General features: G+C 44.0%; 1 protein-coding gene across 8 annotated transcripts in view; it reads left to right on the top strand.

The window, feature by feature from the left end:
* The window catches only part of CCDC60 (coiled-coil domain containing 60), a 265,864-nt gene that overhangs the window by 225,107 nt on the left and 18,168 nt on the right, over positions 1-22,589 (top strand). For all 8 annotated transcript variants that reach the window (XM_079941757.1, XM_079941756.1, XM_079941758.1 and 5 more), the window contains 3 exons: positions 283-390; positions 16,029-16,119; positions 20,354-20,588. In XM_079941757.1, coding sequence (XP_079797883.1) covers positions 283-390; positions 16,029-16,119; positions 20,354-20,588 — 434 coding nt within the window. The remainder of the gene's footprint in view (positions 1-282; positions 391-16,028; positions 16,120-20,353; positions 20,589-22,589) is intronic.

The raw sequence follows: 22,589 nt of genomic DNA on the forward strand, positions 1-22,589 counted from the left end.
TGTGTCAGATCATAGCTCTGCCGCCTACTGGCCCAGTGACATGCACAAGTTCCTCACCTCTTCTGAGCCTCAGTTCCCTCATCTGTAAAATGGGGCCAATAAATAGCTCAGGAGCCCATTGGGAAAGTTTAATGCTGGTGCGTGGGAAATGCTGCCACACTCCTGGAGCCTGGAGACAGCTCTCCAGCCGGGAGCCAGCACCACTCCTGTCTCTGTCGCCACTGTTGTGAAGAATGTTGTTCTAACAGGAGCCCCCTGGGCTTCCTCCCTCTGTCTTTGCAGCGAGCCCATCTTCCGCCAGCTCTGTGCCCTCCACTGGCTCCTGGAGGCCCTGACTATCGACCACACCCACCACACCATGAAGCCCGTGATCACCTGCTGGAATCCGAAGTAGGTCTCAGCCCTTCCACCTGCCGTGTAACTAGCAAGAGACTGGGCCGTGGGGGAGGACGCTCCCATGGGTTCCCTTCCTCCTACTGCTGTTTCATGGTGGGTGGGTTGCTTTAGGAGTGCTACTATGTGGGGTCCAAACGGGGGGTGAGCTGGAGCCAGGTCATACGGGTCATGCGGTGGTGACGGCCCCCCCAGCATCCCTCCCAGCATCTCTCCCCAACTCTACATCGGAAGCTTGAAATGATTCAGCCACGTTGGGAGTATTTACACCACAGAAACTGGCCAGCTAGCCCAGCCCTGCCCTGGAAGCACAGCTAGATTTCTCTCCACTCCCTTCTTGGACCATGTCTCCCCAGCGCTATTCCTCATTTGTTCCTCTTCTTTTTCCTCCTCTCCCGCTCCCTTTTACTCCTCTCATTCTCCATGTTTTTGTGTTTTCCCTTTCAAAGTTTTGTTGTGTGTCTTTTTTTTTATTAACATCTTTATTGGAGTATAATTGCTTTACAGTGTTGTGTTAGTTTCTGCTGTATAACAAAGTGAATCAGCTATATGCATACATATATACCCATATCCCCTCCCTCTTGCATCTCCCTCCCACCCTCCCCTATCCCAGCCCTCTAGGTGGTCACAAAGCACCGAGCTGATCTCCCTGTGCTATGTGGCTGCTTCCCACTAGCTATCTATTTTACATTTGGTAGTGTATATGTGTCCACGCCACTCTCTCACCCGTGTCCTCAAGTCCATTCTCTACGTCTGCGTCTTTATTCCTGTCCTGCCCCTAGGTTCTTCACCATCTTTTTTTTTTTTTTTTTTTTTTAGATTCCATTTATGTGTGTTAGCACATGGTATTTGTTTTTCTATTTCTGATTTACTTCACTCTGTATGACACTCTTAGGTCCATCCACCTCACTACAAATAACTCAATTTCGTTTCTTTTTATGGCTGAGTAATATTCCATTGTATATATATGTGCCACATCTTCTTTATCCATCTGTCGATGGACACTTAGGTTGCTTCCATGTCCTGGCTATTGTAAATAGTGCTGCAATGAACATTTTGGTACATGACTCTTTTTGAATTATGGTTTTCTCAGGGTAGATGCCCAGTAGTGGGATTGCTGGGTAGTATGGTACTTCTATTTTTAGTTTTTGAAGGAAACTCTATACTGTCCTCCATAGTGGCTGCAATGAACATTTTGGTGTTCATGACTCTTTTTGAATTATGGTTTTCTCAGGGTAGATGCCCAGTAGTGGGATTGCTGGATGGTATGGTACTTCTATTTTTAGTTTTTGAAGGAAACTCTATACTGTCCTCCATAGTGGCTGTATCAATTTACATTCCCACCAACAGTGCAAGAGGGTTTCCTTTTCTCCACACCCTCTCCAGCATTTATTGTTTCTAGATTTTTTGATGACGGCCATTCTGACTGGTGTGAGGTGATACCTCATTGTAGTTTTGACTTGCATTTCTCTAATGATCTTGCTGTGATTTATGTCAAAGAGTGTTCTGCCTATGTTTTCCTCTAAGAGTTTTATAGTATCTGGCCTTACATTTAGGTCTTTAAACCATTTTGAGTTTATTTTTGTGTATGGTGTTAGGGAATGTTCTAATTTCATTCTTTTACATGTAGCTGTCCAGTTTTCCCAGCACCACTTATTGAAGAGGCTGTCTTTTCTCCATTGTATATTCTTGCCTCGTTTATCAAAGATAAGGTGGCCATATGTGTGTGGGTTTATCTCTGGGCTTTCTATCATGTTCCATTGATCTATATTTCCATTTTTGTGCCAGTACCATACTGTCTTGATGACTGTAGCTTTGTAGTATAGTCTGAAGTCTGGGAGCCTGATTCCTCCAGCTCCGTTTTTCCTTCTCAAGATTGCTTTGGCTATTCAGGGTCTTTTGTGTCTCCATACAAATTGTGAAATTTTTTCTTCTAGTTCTGTGAAAAATGGCATTGGTAGTTTGATAGGGATTGCATTGAATCTGTAGATTGCTTTGGGTAGTATAGTCATTTTCACAACGTTGATTCTTCCAATCCAAGAACATGGTATATCTCTCCATCTGTTGGTATCATCTTTAATTTCTTTCATCAGTGTGTTACAGTTTTCTGTATACAGGTCTTTTGTCTCCTTAGGTAGGTTTATTCCTAGGTATTTTATTCTTTTTGTTGCAGTGGTAAATGAGAATGTTTCCTTAATTTCTCTTTCAGATTTTTCATCATTAGTGTACAGGAATGCAAGAGATTTCTGTGCATTAATTTTGTATCCTGCTACTCTACCAAATTCATTGATTAGCTCTAGTAGTGTCCTGTTAGCATCTTTAAGAGTCTCTCTGTATAGTATCCTGTCATCTGCAAACAGTGACAGTTTTACTTCTTTTCTTCCGATTTGGATTCTTTTTATTTCTTTTTCTTCTCTGATTGCTGTGGCTAAAACTTCCAAAATTATGTTGAATAATAGTGGTTAGAGTGGGCAACCTTGTCTTGTTCCTGATCTTAGAGGAAATGCTTTCAGTTTTTCACCATTGAGAACGATGTTGGCTGTGGGTTTGTCATATATGACCTTTATTATGTTGAGGTAGTTTCCCTCTATGCCTAGTTTCTGGAGAGTTTTTATCATAAATGGGTGTTGAATTTTGTCAAAAGGTTTTTCTGCATCTATTGAGATTATCATATGGTTTTTCTCCTTCAATTTGTTAATATGGTATATCACATTGATTGATTTGCGTATATTGAAGACTCCTTGCATTCCTGGGATAAACCCCACTTGATCATGGTGTATGATCCTTTTCATGTGCTGTTGGATTCTGTTTGCTAGTATTTTGTTGAGGATTTTTGCACGTATATTCATCAGTGATATTGACCTGCAGTTTTCTTTCTTTGTGACATCTTTGTCTGGTTTTGGTATCAGGGTGATGGTGGCCTCATAGAGTGAGTTTGGGAGTGTACCTCCCTCTGCTATATTTTGGAAGAGTTTGAGAAGGACAGGTGTTAGGTCTTCTCTAAATGTTTGATAGAATTCGCCTGTGAAGCCGTCTGGTCTTGGGCTTTTGTTTGTTGGAAGATTTTTAATCACAATTTCAATTTCAGTGCTTGTGATTGGTCTGTTTATATTTTCTATTTCTTCCTGGCTCAGTCTCAGAATGTTGTACTTTTCTAAGAATTTGTCCATTTCTTCCAGGTTGTCCATTTTATTGGCATAGAGTTGCTTGTAGTAATCTCTCATGATCCTTTGTATTTCTGCAGTGTCTGTTGTTACTTCTCCTTTTTTCATTTCTAATTCTATTGATTTGAGTCTTCTCTCTTTTTTTCTTGGTGAGTCTGGCTAATAGTTTATCAATTTTGTTTATCTTCTCAAAGAACCAGCTCTTGGTTTTATTGATCTTTGCTATTGTTTCCTTCATTTCTTTTTCATTTATTTCTGATCTGATCTTTATGATTTCTTTCCTTCCGCTAACTTTGGGTTTTTTTGGTTCTTCTTTCTCTAATTGTTTTAGGTGTAAGGTTAGGTTTTTATTTGAGATATTTCTTGTTTCTTGAGGTAGGATTGTATTGCTATAAACTTCCCTCTTAGAACTGCTTTTGCTGCATCCCATAGGTGTTGGGTTGTCATGTTTTCATTGTCATTTGTTTCTAGGTATTTGTTGATTTCCTCTTTGATTTCTTCAGTGAGCTCTGTGTTACTTAGTAGCATATTGTTTAGCCTCCATCTGTTTGTATTTTTTACAGTTTTTTTTCCTATAATTGATATCTAATCTCACAGTGTTGCGGTCAGAAAAGATACTTGATGCAATTTCAATTTTCTTAAATTTACCAAGGCTTAATTTGTAACCCAAGTTATAGTGTATCCTGGAGAATGTTCCATGAGCACTTGAAAAGAAAGTATATTCTGTTGTTTTTGGATGGACTGTCCTGTAAATATCAATTAAGTCCATCTTGCTTAATGTGTAATTCAAAGCTTGTGTTTCCTTATTTATTTTCATTTTGGATGATCTGTTCATTGGTGAAAGTGGGGTGTTAAAGTCCCCTACTATGATTGTGTTACTGTCGATTTCCCCTTTTATGGCTGTTAGCATTTGCCTTATGTATTGATGTGCTCCTCTGTTGGGTGCATAAATATTTACAATTGTTGTATCTTCTTCTTGGTTCGATCCCTTGATCGTTATGTAGTGTCCTTCTTTGTCTCTTGTAACAGTCTTTATTTTAAAGTCTATTTTGTCTGATATGAGAATCGCTACTCCAGCTTTCTTTTGATTTCCATTTGCATGGAATATATTTTTCCATCCCCTCACTTTCAGTCTGTATGTGTCCCTAGGTCTGAAGTGGGTCTCTTGTAGACAGCATATGTACAGGTTTTGTTTTTGTATTCATTCAGCCAGTCTATGTCTTTTGGTGGGAGCATTTAATCCATTTACATTTAAGGTAATTATCAATATGTATGTTACTATTACCATTTTCATAATTGTTTTAGGTTTGTTTTTGTAGGTCTTTTCCTTCTCTTGTGTTTCCTTGTGTTTTGGTGGTGCTGAATTCTCTTAACTTTTGCTTATCTATAAAAGTTTTAATTTCTCCATCAAATCTGAATGAGATCCTTGCTGGGTAGAGTAATCTTCGTTGTAGGTTTTTCCCTTTCATCACTTTAAATATGTCCTGTCACTCCCTTCTGACTTGCAGAGTTTCTGCTGAAAGATCAGCTGTTAATTTTATGGGGATTCCCTTGTATGTTATTTGTTGCTTTTCCCTTGCTGCTTTTAATATTTTTTCTTTGTATTTAGGTTTTGATAGTTTGATTAATATATGTCTCGGCGTGTTTCTCTTTGGGTTTATCCTGTATGGTAGTCTCTGTGCTTCCTGGACTTGGTTGACTATTTCCTTTCCCATATTAGGGAAGTTTTTGACTATAATCTCTTCAAATATTTTCTCAGACCCTTTCTTTTTCTTCTGGGACTCCTATAATTCGATTGTTGGTGCATGTAATGTTGCCCCAGAGGTCTCTGAGACTGTCCTCAATTCCTTTCATTCTTTTTTCTTTATTCTGCTCCCTGGCAGTTATTTCCACCATTTTATCTTCCAGCTCATTTATCCGTTCTTCTGCCTCAGTTATTCTGTTATTGATTCCTTCTAGAGTTTTTTTTTTTTGTGATACATGGGCCCCTCACTGCTGTCGCCTCTCCTGTTGTGGAGCACAGGCTCTGGATGCACAGGCCCAGTGGCCATGGCTCACAGGCCCAGCCACTCTGTGGCATGTGGGATCTTCCTGGACCGGGGCACGAACCCGTGTCCCCTGCATCAGCAGGCGGACTTTCAACCACTGCGCCACCAGGGAACCCCTAGAGTATTTTTAATGTCAGTAATTGTGTTGTTCATCACTGTTTGTTTGCTCTTTAGTTCTTCTAGATCCTTGTTAAATGTTTCTTGTATTCTCTCCATTCTGTTTCTGAGATTTTGGATCATCTTTACTATTATTACTTTGAATTTTGTTCAGGTAGGTTGTCTATTTCATCTTCATTTATTTGGTCTTGTAGGTTTTTACCTTGCTCCTTTGTCTGTAACATATTTTTTTGGCGTTTCATTTTTTTTTTTTTTTTTGATGGGTGGTGCTGTATTCCTGTCTTACTGGTTGTTTGGCCTGAGACGTCCAGCACTGGACTTTGCAGGCAGTTGGATAGAGCTGGATCTTGGTGCTGAGAGGAGGACCTGTGGGAGGCCTCACTACGATTGATATTCCCTGGGGTCTGAGGTTGTATGTTAGTCCAGTGGTTTGGACTCAGAGCTCCCACCACGGGAGCTCAGGGCCGACCTCCAACCTGATCCTGCAAGTTTCATGGTGCAGTTAAAAAAAAAAAGGAAGGAAGAAAGAAAAAAGATTAAAAGGAGCAGTACAATATCAAAGAATAAAAAACAAAATAAAATTAGAAAGATAAAAATATATTAGGAAAAATAAAACTATAATTGAAACAACTGCAACAAGGTAAAATAAAACCACAACAGAGAAAAGAAACAAAAAGGTGTGGGGGGGGGGCAAGCCAAAAGGAGAGAACACTAACAAAATATAAAGAATAAAATAAAATTAGAGAAATAAAAGCTTTATTAGGAAAAATAAAAATATAAAAGAATCAGGGCTTCCCTTGTGGCGCAGTGGTTGAGAGTCCGCCCTCCGATGCAGGGGACACGGGAAATTGGGGGGCCCTGGGTGGGGGTGTGGGGTGGGGCTTGGGCTCTGTGTGGCAGGAGGGAGGCTCCCAGGGCAAAGGATTAAGACCCAGCCTGCTGGGCTCCCCGGTGCCTAAGTGGACAGGGAAAGCGCTGGCCCCGTTCCCCTCCGTTCCTTCACGCCCCTCACCCACCATCTCCCCCAGGGTCTTTCCCGTCGCTAGACCCCTAATCGTGGGTGGGTCCCCCTGGGTGTAGGAACTCCTCCCCTCCCCCAGCCACCCCTCAGGGGTGCTTGTCCCAGAGGTCTGGCCTTTACTTTTGCTCCCCCTTCCCTCCCTCCCACTCCCTCAGGACCCGCGTGGCTGGAGGCCACCTCCTTGGGCAGAGGATCAGGCCCAGGATCTCAGCAGGGTTCCTGGGGGCCCAAGTGGGCAGGGGGAACCTGGCCACACTCCCTTTTGATCCTCTTCCCTTCCAGTGTTCCCCCAATTTCCCCCTTGGGGCGAGGGATCCCTTCCCCTCCCCCAGCCATGCTACTAACCTCAAATGTAACCAGAAATATAAGTCATGCATCTATTGATAGATCAGTAACTCCAACTGATTCCATGTTTTTGGTTGGGATGAATTTAAAACTGCAGTTCCCCTTGATGGTTTATAACCTTTATTTTTTTTAAGCAGCAGAAATCCTTTTTTAATAATAGAAACCCCAATAATGTTTAAAACAATTTTCAAAATGGACCTTCTACATGAATCAGGAGGTTGGGAGAGCAACTCACTTCCACCCCAACCAAGGCACCCTTGTTACTTCCAAGATACTTTGTGGCATAGAGAATTTGTTTGAAAACCACAGCTTTAAAACATTTCCCACACATTATTTTTGTGTAAAACAAAACTGCTCAAGTAATAAATGAATACAATCTATTTCTATTAAAAATTTCCAAAAAATTCAGAAGCATATAAAGTGTGAAAGCCTTTATCTCCTCCTGCCCCAAATCCATTCCCCTCCCTAGAGGAAATCCTTTTAAAGTCTGAGGTATGTCCTTCCTCCTTCCGCCTCCTTTCTAATGCTGCACACACACACACACACACACACACACACACACACACACTTTTTTTTTTTAACAGAAATGGGATCATGCTCTGCATATTGTTCTGCATGTGATTTTCCCCCTTTTACAGTGTCTTACAGACATCTTTCCATCATGGTTGTAGGGGAGCAGAATTTGCCACCCCAAAATGTCTCTTTGGCATGTGGATTACTTTGAGCTAAAAACAATAAAGGCCCAAAAGACTCAGGAAGAAACTTTGACCTTCCCCTAACTGCCTAACAGGATTTAAACAGAGGGCCTCTTCTTGGAATAGAGCTATCACCAGAGATGCCTGCAAAGAACACGGGCTGGGTGTAGTGAGTGAGTCCACCCTGTGTCCCATTGAATCTGCCTGGCCCAGCAAACATTTGTTTACCAACATGGTACAGGCAAAGCTTCCACATTCTTTTAACATTTTTACCATATTCTTTTCATATTTGAGTATTCTTTGGTCTGGACAGACCATATTTTAGATAGCCATTTCTCTACTAATGGACACTAGGGTTGTTCCCCAGTTTTTGCCATTTCAAATAGTACTGCATGGAATATCCTTGCACATATATTTTGTGCCGGGTTGAAAATATTTCTGTTGGCTAGGTTCTGAGAAATAGAATTTATGGGTCCGTGCAACATCTAATTTTTTTCACAGTTGATACCTAGATTCTAAGAGAAAGGCCCCTGAACCAGTGGACCTCTAAAAGCACTGTATCTCCCTGAGTGAGCGACCAGCGGCGACATCTTGCCTCTGACATTTGGGCACCACTCTCCCAAACTGAGGAAAGAACATAATACAGAATTTGGATTGAGAAGACAAAAAGGACCATCTTTATTTCCTTTGATTTGTTTTAGAAATATGCCCATAAGGGGACCCAAAATTGTTATCCAAAAAAAGAAAAAAGACAGTGGTTACATTGAGTCAAGTGGAGGTTTTCCTGTGACTCGTCAGGACAGTATCCTATCAGAGAACCGAGGATGTCCAGCTCTGTAAGAGCAGAACCTCAACCAACCAGAACCTCAGCCAGACCTGACGGAAAAATGCAGCCCAGGAATGATTCCCCCAGGAAGTCAGAGTATTTGTTGGGGGTTGTTTTTTTCAGTGAACCCTTTGCTCCTGATGGTGATTTCACTTGGGGGTCAGTGGTATGCTGATCAGTGTTTAATCACCAGTTCTCCAGAGAGGGAAAACCCATGATTTGCAGCCATGCCGATTTCCATGGTATAAATACTCCCACCCTGGTTGATTTCAAGCTTACCACCATGATGTTACTAACTTGGAGTTGGGAAGAGATGCACAAATGTAGTTCTTGTGATGCAGTATGAGCTGACTCTAGCATACCATTGTTTGGGATTGATTTAAAAAAAAAATTAGGGCTTCCCTGGTGGCACAGTGGTTGAGAGTCCGCCTGCCGATGCAGTCCGCCTGCCGATGCAGTCCGCCTGCCGGGTTCGTGCCCCGGTCCGGGAAGATCCCACATGCCGCGGAGCGGCTGGGCCCGTGAGCCATGGCCGCTGAGCCTGCGCGTCTGGAGCCTGTGCTCCGCAACGGGAGAGGCCACAACAATGAGAGGCCTGCGTACCGCAAAAAAAAAAAAAAAAAATTAGGAATGATGGGGGCAGGGCGAGTGTTATGTTCCCTAGCAAGTGCCAGAAAGATTTTTTTCTTTTTTAGTTAGTAAGAAAAGGGTGTCTTCTCTTTAATGCTTAATCCCTATTTATGATGTTTCACACTTATGCCATAATGTGAATTCCCCCAAATCTTCAAACACATTTTTTAAGGTCCAGAGGGAGTAGAGTGATTAAGGTCAAGGACTTTGACCTCAGAAGGACATGGATGAGTCCAGGCCCTGCCACTTAATGGCTGTGTAACCTTGGGCAAAGTCACTTAGTATCTCTGGGTCTTGGTTTCTTCATGTGTCAAATGTGTCCCTGTTTCAGAAGAGTTCTTGTAAGGATTAAGCAAGACAGAGCACATAGAACATTTAGCCTGATGTCTGAGAAGACGATAGCTATTCAAGATCAAAATCCCGATTTTAAAGAGCAGTTAGGGCTATGACTGTCAATACCATTGAGACTTAGGGCTAGGGAAGAAATAAACCTCTGAGCAGAATTTTACCAACAGCTGAGATCCATGTTCACTGAGCGAATGGACAGATACAACGAGATGGGGGCGGGCGGGGGGAAGGCTACGTGAGTTCAACCAAAATCTGGTTGCAAAGATGGGCAATCCAGGGAATGACCCCAAGAGGAAAATACCACATCTTCAGTTCCCCTGACTGTGTTTCTCAGAGTTTCCACCGTCAAGCACGCATCTTCTGTTATTAAAGTGCTCGAAACATAAACCTTGAGTCCTGATACCCACCATGCATTTTCCAGAAGGAAACATCCATTCTCCAGGACCTGTAGGTCCTGGCTGTAGGTCCAATCCTGCCCCCTTATGGATTTTATAGTAAGAAAGTGGGGTGGTTCAACACCTCAAAGTGGGCTTTCTACAGGCAGCAAAACTTTACTAACTGGCATGTAGTGTGCTACAAACAGATGATCTTTGTTCACTGCAGGAAGATCCCATATTTGGATGGATTGGCGAATGGTTTGGTAAATGGACAGATGAGAGACTTTAGCATTGCATTCTTAGTTGCACCGGAGTCTCTGCTTTATTTAGAAAAAAAATAAAAGGAAAAAAGGCCTTCCCAATTTCATCATGTGGCAATTGAAACACATTATCATTTCCCAGCATCCTCATTAATTCTGCTCCTAGCAGGAGAGTTTATTTCAATTGACAAGATGATCAGGTCCACGCAGAGCAGAAACTGAGCCTTCAATAATGAATGTACTAATTACCCTTCTCTGAGAGATGTAGGCTTCTGTTTAGGCAAAGTAAGACTTGTTTCATATATCAGGGCCCACAGATTTTTATTCAAACCTTTGGGACCAGCTGGGTTTCAGAATTCTGATGATTTTTTTCTTTTTCGACATTTTAGAAAAGAAATATGGGACATATACCGTACAGAATATCTTACTCCCAGAGGGAACTGGGGCAGTACCCTATCATCAAACATATTTCTGCAGGAAAAAAACTGAATGAATATTTATACTAAGTGGATACTCAAAGGTAAATAAAGGTCATCAATAGCCTCCCATCAGTTCAGGTCATGTTTTGCTGCCAAATAGGTTATTAATTTTGTTTTTTGGTTGTCAAGACCCTTTGGATTTTGGAGTTGGTTCAGGGGTTGTGAACTTCTACTGGTTTTATTCTTATTAGAGACTCACTTTCCAAGGACTGACTAGAAACGAATGGATCTTTACAGAGAAACAGACAAGACCCGGTGTAAGCAAGCACTTCAAGCCTTAGTGCCACCTCTTCCCAGTGCCACTCACCCCCACCCAATGGGGCAGGACAGGACAGACCCCGGGCCTAAGAGGGAAGTGAAGAGTTACTGATGTACCTTCCAGGCAGCCTTGAGCCTCCATAGGCAGGTAATCATGTGCTCTCCGCTGGGGCAGTCAGGTATGTCTTACTGCCTCGGGCTGTCCCAGAGAGACACCATTGGACCCACTCTTTTTTTTTTTTTTGGCTTGCAGGATCTCAGTTCCCCGACCAGGGATTGAACCTGGGCTACGGCAGTGACCACTAGGCCACCAGGGAACTCCTGGACCCACTCTTAAGTGGAGAGTCCAAGTGGAAAATCCTGATTTTCATTAAGAGAGTCCATACGCTCAAAGGCTGGGCTTCTCAGGCACAAAGAACCCACACCTGCTTTAGAAAAATGTAGATGCCTTTCTATATATAAAGCCTTTCAAATATGACACAGTCACCTAAATCCAGCTACTGTGTTATAAGGAAAATAGCTGGCATTTGAGTGCTTTCTTTGTCAAGCACTGCTCTGGATATATGACATTAATTGAGCCTCATTCTGACTTACAAATGAGGAAACTGAGTCAAAGAGAATTTAAGTAACTTGCTCCAAGTTACGCAGCTAGTAGAAGTCAGGACTTGAACCCAGGTAGCCCAGATGCAAAGCATGTGCACTTAACCACTAAATGATTGTTTCCCCTGTTTCTAGCCAAGGCCCCCAAATCTTCAATTAATTTAGGGAACACTCCGGTGTCAAGAAAAAAAAAAAAGAATAACTCATTTATTTGCCAGGATACAAAAGGGACCCCAACTTACCAAGATCATATGATATCTAAATATATAATTTCCTTTAAAAAAAGGCTGTTCTACATTTATTGTTTTGCAACTAAATTTTTGTTATTTAATAAATAAGTTAAACATCTCTCCATGTCAAAACCTCTTTTAATGACTGTGGAGTTTATCAACATACTTAACCAATTCCCCCCAAATCTTTTAAGTGTTTGCCAGATTGTCACTCTTGTGAAAAAAAGGCGGCATCATTCTGAACAACACATTAGCAGCAATGCTTCCCCCCACCCCGACCCCAGAAAGTCTCGTTTTCCTTCAACCCACTTTTTTCAGGCACTACTGGGGATTCACCCATGAAAACAAAACAACATTCCTGCTCTCTGGAGCTTCTATTCCAAGGGATGTGGAGGTGAGCAACAGATAATAAACATGTAATAATCAAGATTCCTTGAGATAGCATTAAGCGTCATGAAGAAATTGACAGGGTGATGTGATAGTGACAGGGTGGGGGGGGTGACTTTTAAGTTGGATCGTCAGGGAAAGCCTCACAGAGAAGGTGACGTTTGAGTGAAGTCTCTGATTTTACCTGCACTGACCTAATTGCATTATTCCTCCACGCCTGTTCTCAAGTGGACATCTCTACAGGAGTGGGAAAACGTGGCAGGATCATCAGAGCACCTATCACTCAGGAGTTGGGATGGGCACCCTGGCCTGGGAGATCCTGGGAGCTTTGAACTCTGTTCCCTCCCTGCTGCAAAATCAGCAGTTACGTCCGTTCTCTCATCTTGTTGTGGACACGTGAACACATCCTAAACCAGCCAGCAGACTTTCCACCCTGAGGAGCGAATGCGGATTCAGAAAGAGTGAAGTATTTGAGAAAATTACTCTGATTGCCGCTGTGGATAGATGTCTTCAAGTGGCTGCTAGGAACAAAATGTGCTTGGCGGTACAGTTAAAAGAGATGCAGCGGTGCTCAACGACTTCTTCCCTTGATTTCTGGCAGATAGGATCCCCCAGAAAGCTTCAGCAGAGAGAAAATGTGGTCTCAAAATCACAGCCACTTCTCCCCCACGGATGTGCCCTAGTGCCTCCTTGCCCACCATCAGCCCCTCCTCCAAGCCACATTAAGGTTTCTATTGAAAAAAGCATGTGTTGTTCATAGTTCAGCTGTATTCAGTTGTGTATACAAGGCACCCTGGAAAGCTCCTAACGAGCCCCATTTCATTGCATCTTCACTCTAATCATCCTCTGACTTAGTTGATATTCCCCCATTTGACAGATGAGGACACTGAGGCTCAGAGAGGGTAAATATTACACAAAATCTCACATCTAGGAAGCAGCAGGGCAGGCGGAGGACTCAAACAGCTGGTCCACCCGATTCTTAAACCCATTGTTAACCACCCAGGTGCACCCCTTTTCCTGGTTCTGATGCTCAAGAGAGACTGGCCTGAGGTCACACAGACAGTAAATCAGAGGCATCAATTAGGTAAGGTCAATTAAGCTGCCGTGATGAGCAACCCCCAAATCTCAGCAGCTTAGCGCAGCGCAAGTTCATTTCTCGCTCACCCTTTACGTGTCCACCGCACGGGACTCTGCTCACCATAGTGGCCCAAGGACCCAGCAGGAAAGGGAATCTGACCTGAGCACTGGCCCTTAAAGCATCGCCCTACAGGCCACGTGTCACTTTCGCTCAAGTATTTTTGAACAAAGCAAGTCACGGAGCGACCCCCAACTTTAAGAAGCCGAGAAGACCTGGGACTCTGGTGGGTGAAGGGCCCTGACTGTCCCTCCAGGCCGTGGGCAGGAACTTCAGCTTGCCTGTGTAGTAGTGTGCAGTCAGCCCACTGTGGATGACGACGCTTGGGTTATTGCCTTTTCTCCCCCTATCGATCCTCCTTTTTGGTTTATTTGCTACTGAAAGTGAAACCTCAGAGAGATGGATTCTGTCCAACCAGGCCCTTTCTTTATCAGTGGCTTTGCAAGAACGATGCTCAGGGCTTTTTAAGATCCCTGGGACCTTGCTGCATTTTTAGCTCATTTAACCTGTTGCCTGAAGTCACAATAGATTTTGGGTCGTCTTGGAAGTCTGTGTGAACGAGAAACCTCCATCTTCCCGATCGGGTCTGAATATTTAAGATTTTGAAAGCTTGGCCGTACCAGATTTAATTTTAAAAGGAGAAGAGGGTTTGCTTTTGAACATCAAGAAGAAGGCTGGAGGCACAGCAGGAGCTGCGTTAGCAAAGGGGAAAAGCGAGAAAAGCCCTGTGGTCTTGAAAGAAACGCTCCAAAGCGGAAACACTAAAGCTTCCAGTTGGTGAGCCTTAAATTAGACTTCAAAAGTGCCGCTAGTTTAAATATTGTTTATAGGACTGAAGTATTGCTGCTCCTTCCTCCAGCTGGATTTTAAATATTCCCTAATTTGATTACTCTGGGGAGAGGCAGGCAGAACCAACGTTACATGAGCTTCACTGTTAATTATTCAGAGGGCTTTTTATTGTGTAATCAAACATAAAGTCTTACAAAAAGCTTGGAGGCGCATTCTCACCCCACCCTCCCCAGCCTGACTTTCACCTTGTCGTCTGTGTGCATTTCTCAGTTTGTGGCTGTGAGCTGGTAGGTGCCCAGCAAGGGCTCTGCCAGTAAAGAGCGCACACATCCCCCTCCCCGTCTGGGCTGGTAGAAACCTTTGATTCTGCGGCTCAGACCCCCATGCCATAAGAATCGAGCTTTATTTATCTTGATCACCTTTGCCTCCTGTCTGAGCATCTCCCCCCACCACCAGCACTTGGCAGCCCCTGCTAAGTCTAGACTCCTGTTGGTGCCTCCCCACATCAAACTGGTCTGGCCATCTCATTCCCTCAGGTCCCTCCTCTACGCTGGATGACAGCCAGCCAAATGATCTAAAGGCTCCCAGCCATCTAAAACCCTTTCTGCAGAGAAAAAGGAGATAAAGAAAGAAAGGGATGGATGGATGGGTGGATGGATGGAGAGATCAACAGATCAGTCAGTCAATACATAGATAGGTAGAGGTCGCTGAGAGAGCTTGCTTATCCACAGGGATCCGCCACCCCATAGCCACAGGTCCAAAATCCAAAAGGCTCTGAAAACTCAGTTTTGCCGTAACTCAATCTGACAGCAAAATCTGACACGAACCAAACTGATTTGGTGGCAGAACTTGACTTGAAGCTATTTATGGTCTTTATCCCACCTAGTGTAAATATTCATATATATCACTGCAGAAATACCAATGTGTTTGATTATAAGATGCTGCCGAGACCCCACTGGAAGGATTATGTTAACATACGGTCTACGTGCAGCATGTTTCCATTCCAGAATGCCGAGATTCTGAATTTGGCAACACATCCGGTCCCACGGGTTTCTGATCAAGGGTTATAGGTATGTCACCATCCAAACTTGCTGGGGCTTCAGTCTCATACCCAGAAAGTTCCAACCCATGAGGGAGGATCCAGGTTTCACGCAACCTGCAGTTTATTTAATTGGGGAGAGGGGCGCTTTAAGAAAAAGGATACAAAGTTAAAATACAAAATTAGGTACAGGGCCCTGGCGGGACCCATGCAAGTGAGGGTCATTAGATTCATTGTGAATATGCACCTGGATGAGTGACTTAAGACCCCGAGTTTGTTTTCTCATCTGTAAAATGGGATGATAAATGACTGCATCACAAGGTTTTGTTGAGATGATTCAGCGAGAATGCACAGAAGCGTCTTGCATGTAGAATTGTGTAGAATTTTCACTCAATAAACTCCAAACCAGTGATTTTCATTGTGCAACGCACCCTGTAAGCTCCCCCCGCCCAAGCAAAGTTAGTAATTCTCGCTGTGCGTTTACTCAGAAGTGACCCTGATGGTGGGACCCTTAGGCACCAGAGCAGGCAGAGATTTGGAAATGAACATGCTTTTTAATTCACCCCCAAGAGGAACCGCAGACCTGCGCTGGAGTCTATGAGAGGACCCAAGTCCGAAACGCAAACAGATGCGGAATGTGTACAAATACACTCCACCTCCCTCAGTCCCTACCCAGTAAGCGGTGGTCTCTCCTAACCTCGATTCCCACTCGCGAGACCCGGCTCTGAAGAACTGCCCCTTCCACTGCTTCCCGAGTATAGGAGGGGGAAAAAATCAGAGCAGAGAACAGCCACCATCCATCATCTCTTTATTGCGTTTCTTAAAAGTACTTGTAGTAAAACTGAGGCTCTAGAAATGGAAAACTCATTAAGCTGTTTCTCACTCAGGGACCCAGGTGGAAGCAAGAGCACAATAAAAAAAATCAATAAGGACAAGTCCATGGGACAGAGGTGGGAGCGCTTCATCACAGCCCCAAAGGTAACTGTCAGCACGTGACTCTGCCGCCTGGCTACCAGCCCCAACTTGGGTGGGAGGCATTTTCGCCAGTCTTCTCTCTGATGGGATTTTTTTTTTTCTACTTGGTTCTCTGAGTGAAGGGAAGTCAGAACCTCGTGCTGTTGGATGGTTTTTATAAATTTTAATTAAAATGCTTATCTGGGGATTTTAGAAGAAATGTCGTTTGGCTGGACACCACCTCACGCAGCAGGGAAGGGGTGGCCGAGCAGCCGCCCCATAAGATGTCACTGGAAGGAAATGGATTCACTCACTGTCTACATTTAATCAGTAACAGTCACTTCTCTTTCTCTCTCGCTCTCCCTTTTCTTTCAAACTCAGTCAGAAAATAAGTGAGTGATTGAACAGACAGGGTTTTCTACAAACTAGAACGTGTGTTTATTATTAAGAGAAAATCAAGAGGTCTATTCTTTTCACTCAAAACCATTCCTAAACCCCCAAACCCCCAAACTCATCCACTTAACAAACAAGCACCATAATAATAATAATGGCAAGAGTAGAGAGCTAAAGGCAGTTGAGAGAACACACGATGAGACTTTTGCTGAACCTGTGCTCCAACCCGCAAAATGGATATAATGCTGGTTTCTGCTCACTTCTTTTTGTTGTTGTTGTTCGTTTCTGCTTTATAACAAAGTGAATCAGTTATACATATGTCCCCATATCGCTTCCCTCTTGCATCTCCCTCCCTCCCACCCTCCCTATCCCACCCCTCTAGGTGGTCACAAACCACCAAGCTTATCTCCTCGTGCTATGAGGCTGCTTCCCACTAGCTATCTATTTTACATTAGTAAAGAACCCCAGGAAACAGTATGCAATCTCACTTTGAAAATGTGAAAATGCTGAGCATTACTGTGGTTATGTAATTTTTAGAAGCCAATCTTGAACAGAATTACAGTGGGCCAGGTTCTGTGCTAAGGAAGCTCTTTAGGTGTATTAGCCAGTCCTGTCCTCCTAATAACCAACCCCAAGGGGGCAGTATTCTTATTTGCAGGTAGGAGAGCAGAAAGTTAGGGCTTGAAGAGGTTAAGCGATTTGCATGAGGCCGCACAGCTGGGCAGTGGCAGAGCCCAGAGTTAATCCTGGGTCTGTTTACTAAACCCTGTTTATTAAAACACTGAGCTCTTCAAAAGCATGTTCTCTCTGGTAGGATTATCACTGCCCCTCATGAAGTTTCACCGTTTTCTTGCTGTTTCATCAGGGCACTTCTAAGTGCCCTGAGAAGGAGAGCCTTTGTTTTTATCACAGAAAGTTGCTATGGAGATATCGTGTGTATCTGTCTCCAGAGATGCACAGAAAAAGCAGGAGCCACAAACCTTTAAAAAAATGTCCTTCAGGAATAGTCACAACTACAGTTGGAGGAAGGACGAGTGAGTCACTGCACTTGAACTCTCACTGAATTGAAATCCCCCCTGGGCGAGTTTGTAGATCAAACTCTGGGCTGCAGTGTGGTCCATTCTGAGGATGAGGGAGCACTGAATTAGGAATCAGGAGACCTAGTTTAGCCACTGTGACTCTGTTCACTGCATGGCATTGGAGAAGTCCTTTCCTCTCTCCTGACCTCAGTTTCTTCACCTGTAAATTAAGGACTTTGAAAGAGAGGCTCCAGTCAACTTCCACAGCAACTGATAGTCTTCTGTATGTGTGGAGCTTGTCAGTGCCAAGGCAGTGATCATTAAGAGCCGGACAAATGGCATAAATGAAAAAAATCAGGCTGGGTAACACAGTAGGGAGTGGTGAGGTCTGTGGCAAACAGGAATTCTGCACAGCTAAAGGGAAGAACCTCTGCTTAGTTCTACTCATCTTGCCATGTGAAGATGGGACCCAGGGCTTATCATTTTCAAGAGAGACCAGTAACCTCAGTTCTTATATAAAGATATCCCCAATCTGTAGAATTCTGGGCAGCTGAACATGTCTCCCCATGGGCCACCAGTTTGAAATCCCTCCTTCTAAGAAAGTACAAGGAATCATTCAGGGAAATCTTTTCCTTTGTTGCCAAAAAGCAGTCCCTCCTGACGTGCAACACGGCAGCCAGTTAATACCACTCCTGAGTGAAATACAAAACAGAGAGAAGAAACATTTGGGGATTTCAGTCAATTCAGGGAGAGTCAGTTCAGTAAAGGGCAAGCAGGATGCTGAAACTGCCTGTCACATCTTCCCCCCACATTTTATTTTTCTGCCACTCTCAATTAATGAGAAGTGTCAGCCCTTCACTCTGGGTTTCCTGTCTGTGGCTTTTAATTGAATTTTAATTAATGGCAACTTCAGGAGCACAGGATGAAATCCTAATGCAGGGAAGAGGCACACAGAACTCTGGGTATGGAAAGCTCTTCTGAGATCATCCCAGCCCGTCCTCTCTGTTGTATAGACGAGGGGACGGAAGCAGGGGAGAGTGACCTGTTCAGGGCCCCCTTGAGGTCCCCTGGCTCTGAGTCTGGTGCTCATTGCAAGACTCCAGGCTGCCCTGGTGACACAATCTGTCCAGCCTTCAAAAATGACATTGATGTAAAGAGTGTGGTTTCCAGAGTCAAGAATTCATGTCGTGCCAGGTGAGACAGGAAGAGTTGCCTTCTACAGGTATTATCCCTGAGCGCTGACATTCTCTCTCCCTCTGGGGGCGGAGAGCAGAGGGGCTGTCAGTCTGGCAAGCTCTTGTCCAGTTGCGATGCCAGGACAAAGGGGCCATTGCATCAAGCCCCTAATTTATCAAAGGGAAGAACATGCCAACTTTTGGCATTTGCTTTTTCTTTATCACAGTCATTTTGTAACTCCCATGCTCCCTTGGAGATCCGGTTAAACCCAGTTTGAACGCCAGTTCCCCAGGCTATCACATTCTGAAGCGTTCCGTCACTTGTGTAGAATTTCACTGAATACATTGGGGGAGGTGGCCTTCCCAGGAAGATATCACATCTTAAGCCCCACAACCTTCTTCCGTCTCTCTTCCCCCACCCTCCCCTTGCCCTGTGCAAGCAAGAAATCCCTCCGCTCTTCCGGAGCAGGGAGGTTCCACCTACACTCAGGGCCCCATGAGGTGGCCAATCAAAACATTACTTCTGATCACACACAGTGGACTCTCAGTGAGTCCTGCTGAAAACAATTCTCTCCACCCTGTTAGATATTTATTAAATGTTGTGTGGTCTTCAGTGCTGCCTCTTCTCCTTATCTTCTTCCCTAGGGTATCACACACTATGAGTTTCATCCAAAGAAGACCTTGGACTGCCCTCCAAGGGCTTTCATTTCAAATGTTCTCAAATGAAATTGTTTCTCTTTTAATGGAGTGTAAACTGTAGCCCAGACCCTCACTGAGCTCTTATCCTGGAGCAGCTGAGCAACTTAGGGCAAGTTAGACATGAAGCGTGAATTAAATGAAGACATAAGCCCACACAGTACATTCTGAAGTGACACCAGTCATGCAAGACGGTGTGTGTGCACGCACGCACGCACACACAGACACGCACACATTCCTGTAACCTGTCCACTCTGACTCCTTCCAAAAATCCCCATTCTTCTCGCAGGACTTTCCCTACCTGCCCCCTTTCACCTCCTAGGACTTGTCATCTAGGTCTTCCCACCCACCTCCATCATGGCTCCTCCCCCCTCCACCCAAGAGTGCCCCCGCATCAGACAAATCTGCATCCCTCACCTGCACCTCCTGAGAGTCAAGCCTAGAGTTTTCTCCATCTTGTATTCTTCAGAAAACCCCAGTGAACATAAATCTTTATTCTTTGAGCCCCAGGTGTCATTTGGTGAACAAAAGGTTGATACATAGAATTGGGGGTCGAAACCAAGATGCAGCTGAAGAGATTAGACCCATCCTCCCCCAGTTTGAAAATCAACTCTGATGATTATTACAAAAGAAAAGTAAAAAACCGTTGTCGTCCAAGGCAACATCATTGGAATACATGTTTGGCTTCCTGTGGTGACTACCTGGGCAACCATTGCACTCACTGAGTAGAATAAGTCCCATCAAACTCGCTTCCAATAAACACATGTGTATAAATTATCTTGATTTGTGACAGAAGGTCTTTCCAGACCCAGGATATGTCTCATGGTGTTTGGAAAGAGCCAAAAGGAATTCACATTCAGAGCCAGGTTTTCGCTTTTTTTCTTTCCTACTTTCCTCCCTCCCTTCCTCTTTTCCTCCGTTCTTCCCTTCCTTCCTTCCTTTCTAAAATCCCTCTTTATTTTCTCTTTACTTCAGACCAAGAGATTCAAGGTGCCTGTAGCACGCATCACCAGCTACAAACCAAGCCGGCGAGGCTCCACCCTCAGTCTGTCTCGGACAAGTGGAGGGTCATCCCCCCAGAGCAGCATGGTCTCCGTGAACCCGGGCTCAGATGAGCCCCAGAGTGTGATCACCCAGGCGACAGGCAGCAAGGACGTTGAGGACAGTGAATCGTCTTCGGCCAAGCCTGAAGAAGAACCTCTCCATGTCAGTAAGTCCTTCCTTAGATCTGACGAGTCTGCCCTGACTCTGCCCTGAAGCCAGATATCAAGAGCCCCATGTGCTCCACCTTCGCCCCACTCAGGTAAAGGAGACACACAGGTCCCCTAGCCCTGTTCAGGCTCCATGGACCCCTTTGCTTTCCCTCAGTGGAGATCAGAAATATACTCTAACTTGGGTTACTCTGAACCATTTCTCCTTGGGAGACAGCCCATGGTCATCAACTGCTCTTTTAAAAAATTTTAATAGTATATTTTACTTAGCCCAATTTATAAGATATTGTCATTCGACATGTGATCATATAAAAAAGTATTGATAAGATATTTTACATTTTTTCATACTATGTTTTTGAAATTCGGTGCCAGCAGCTTTATTGAGGTATAATTTGCATACCATAAAATTCACTTGTTTTAAGTGTACGCGTCAACGGTTTTTTGTAAATTTATAGAGTTGTATAACCAACAGCACCATCTAATTTTAGAACATTTCAATCAACCCCAAAGAAAACCTCACGTCCACTGGCAGTCCCTCCCCTTTCCCACCACAAGTCTACTTTCTGTCTCTGGAAGTTTGACTTTTCTGGACATTTTATATAGGGAAGTTGTATCACTCTGTGACCCCCCCCCCCCACTCTGAAACAAGCCTTTTCAGTGGTTCACTGTTTGGGGGACACAGGTTCTTTAGAAAATCTGTTGGAAACTATGGGCCTCTCTTTAGGAAAAAAATTCAAGCACACACACATACATGTTTTTGCACACTCTTTTAGGGGGACCCTGTGGACCTCCACCAGGTAGAATTGTGACTGGGTTCCATAAGTCGTGTTAAAAAGTTCATTTTCAGGACTTTCTGGCTTGAGCTTCTATAGTAAAAGGAGACAGGAAAAGAAAGGATTTATGCAGAAAGATGGAGAAGGCAGAAGGAAGAAAGAGAAAGGGGCATGAAAGAGGAAGGCTCACTGCAGAACTACTGACTCTGGTGCATGAAACACCTTCTCTGCCATATCCCCACATGCTTTGTCCCCTCAGTGCCACCTAAGCTGAGGCCTGCCTGCTCAGTCAGTGTTCTTTCACACAATCTAGAATGCCCATAGCAACCAAAGCTGGACCAGGTTTAGTACAGATACAAGGAGGTTGAAAAAAAAGGTCAAGGTAAACCAGAAAGCCTGATTAGGGCCCCGATTATCAAAGCCAGAAATGGGCAAAAGTGCAAAAGTTCAGTAAGTGGTCAGGACTCATAGTAATGATGGCCAATGAGAAAATTTTCCACCATCCCCCTTGCTAACAGGAGACCAAGAAAAGTTCTAAGCCCTGAAAAGCTGTTTGCTGAACAGAAGTAGTATCGCAGATGGAGAGGAACTGAGATAAATCGTCATCAGATGTATGACTCTTCTGGATTTCTTGAACCTTCTTTCATTCAAAATGTATTTATTGAGCAGCTACTGTGGAACCGAGGATGATAGTACCTGCCCTCCCCAAGCTTATATTTTACAAGGAAAAAGCAGACATAAACAAGAAAGCCATAAATAGCAAGCCAATTGCAGATAATACATGATTGGAAGATAATAAAACAAGATTCAGGCTAGAGAGAGACTATTGGTGGGAATGGAGCTAGGTTAGACAGGGTGGGCAAGGGAAGCCTCTCTCAGCCCTGACATTTGAGTTTCTGAAGACACGAAGCTGGGGAGGGATGCAGGGGTGAGAGCATGCGTGGCCTTGTAGAGCAAGGTAAGGACTTCAGAATTATTCCAAGTGCAAGAGGAAGGCTCTGGAAGGTTGCAAGTGTAGGGGTAACAAGACCTGGTTTTCTTTTCAAAGGTCTGTGTGTGGTTATTAATGTTGTGTCCGCGCTGTGTCTCTTAACTCTGAAAACCTTGCTCTCAAGTAAGACAAGCAGAGAAGAGTCCCCAGCTTCAAGAAGTGTCTCAGTCCCAGAGTTCACGTATGGTTTTCCCAGTGGCAACCTGAGAGCTGAAGGAAGGAGGGACCAGAGTTCA

The sequence above is a fragment of the Stenella coeruleoalba genome, assembly GCF_951394435.1.
Source record: "Stenella coeruleoalba genome assembly, chromosome: 14".
NCBI lineage: Eukaryota > Metazoa > Chordata > Mammalia > Artiodactyla > Delphinidae > Stenella > Stenella coeruleoalba.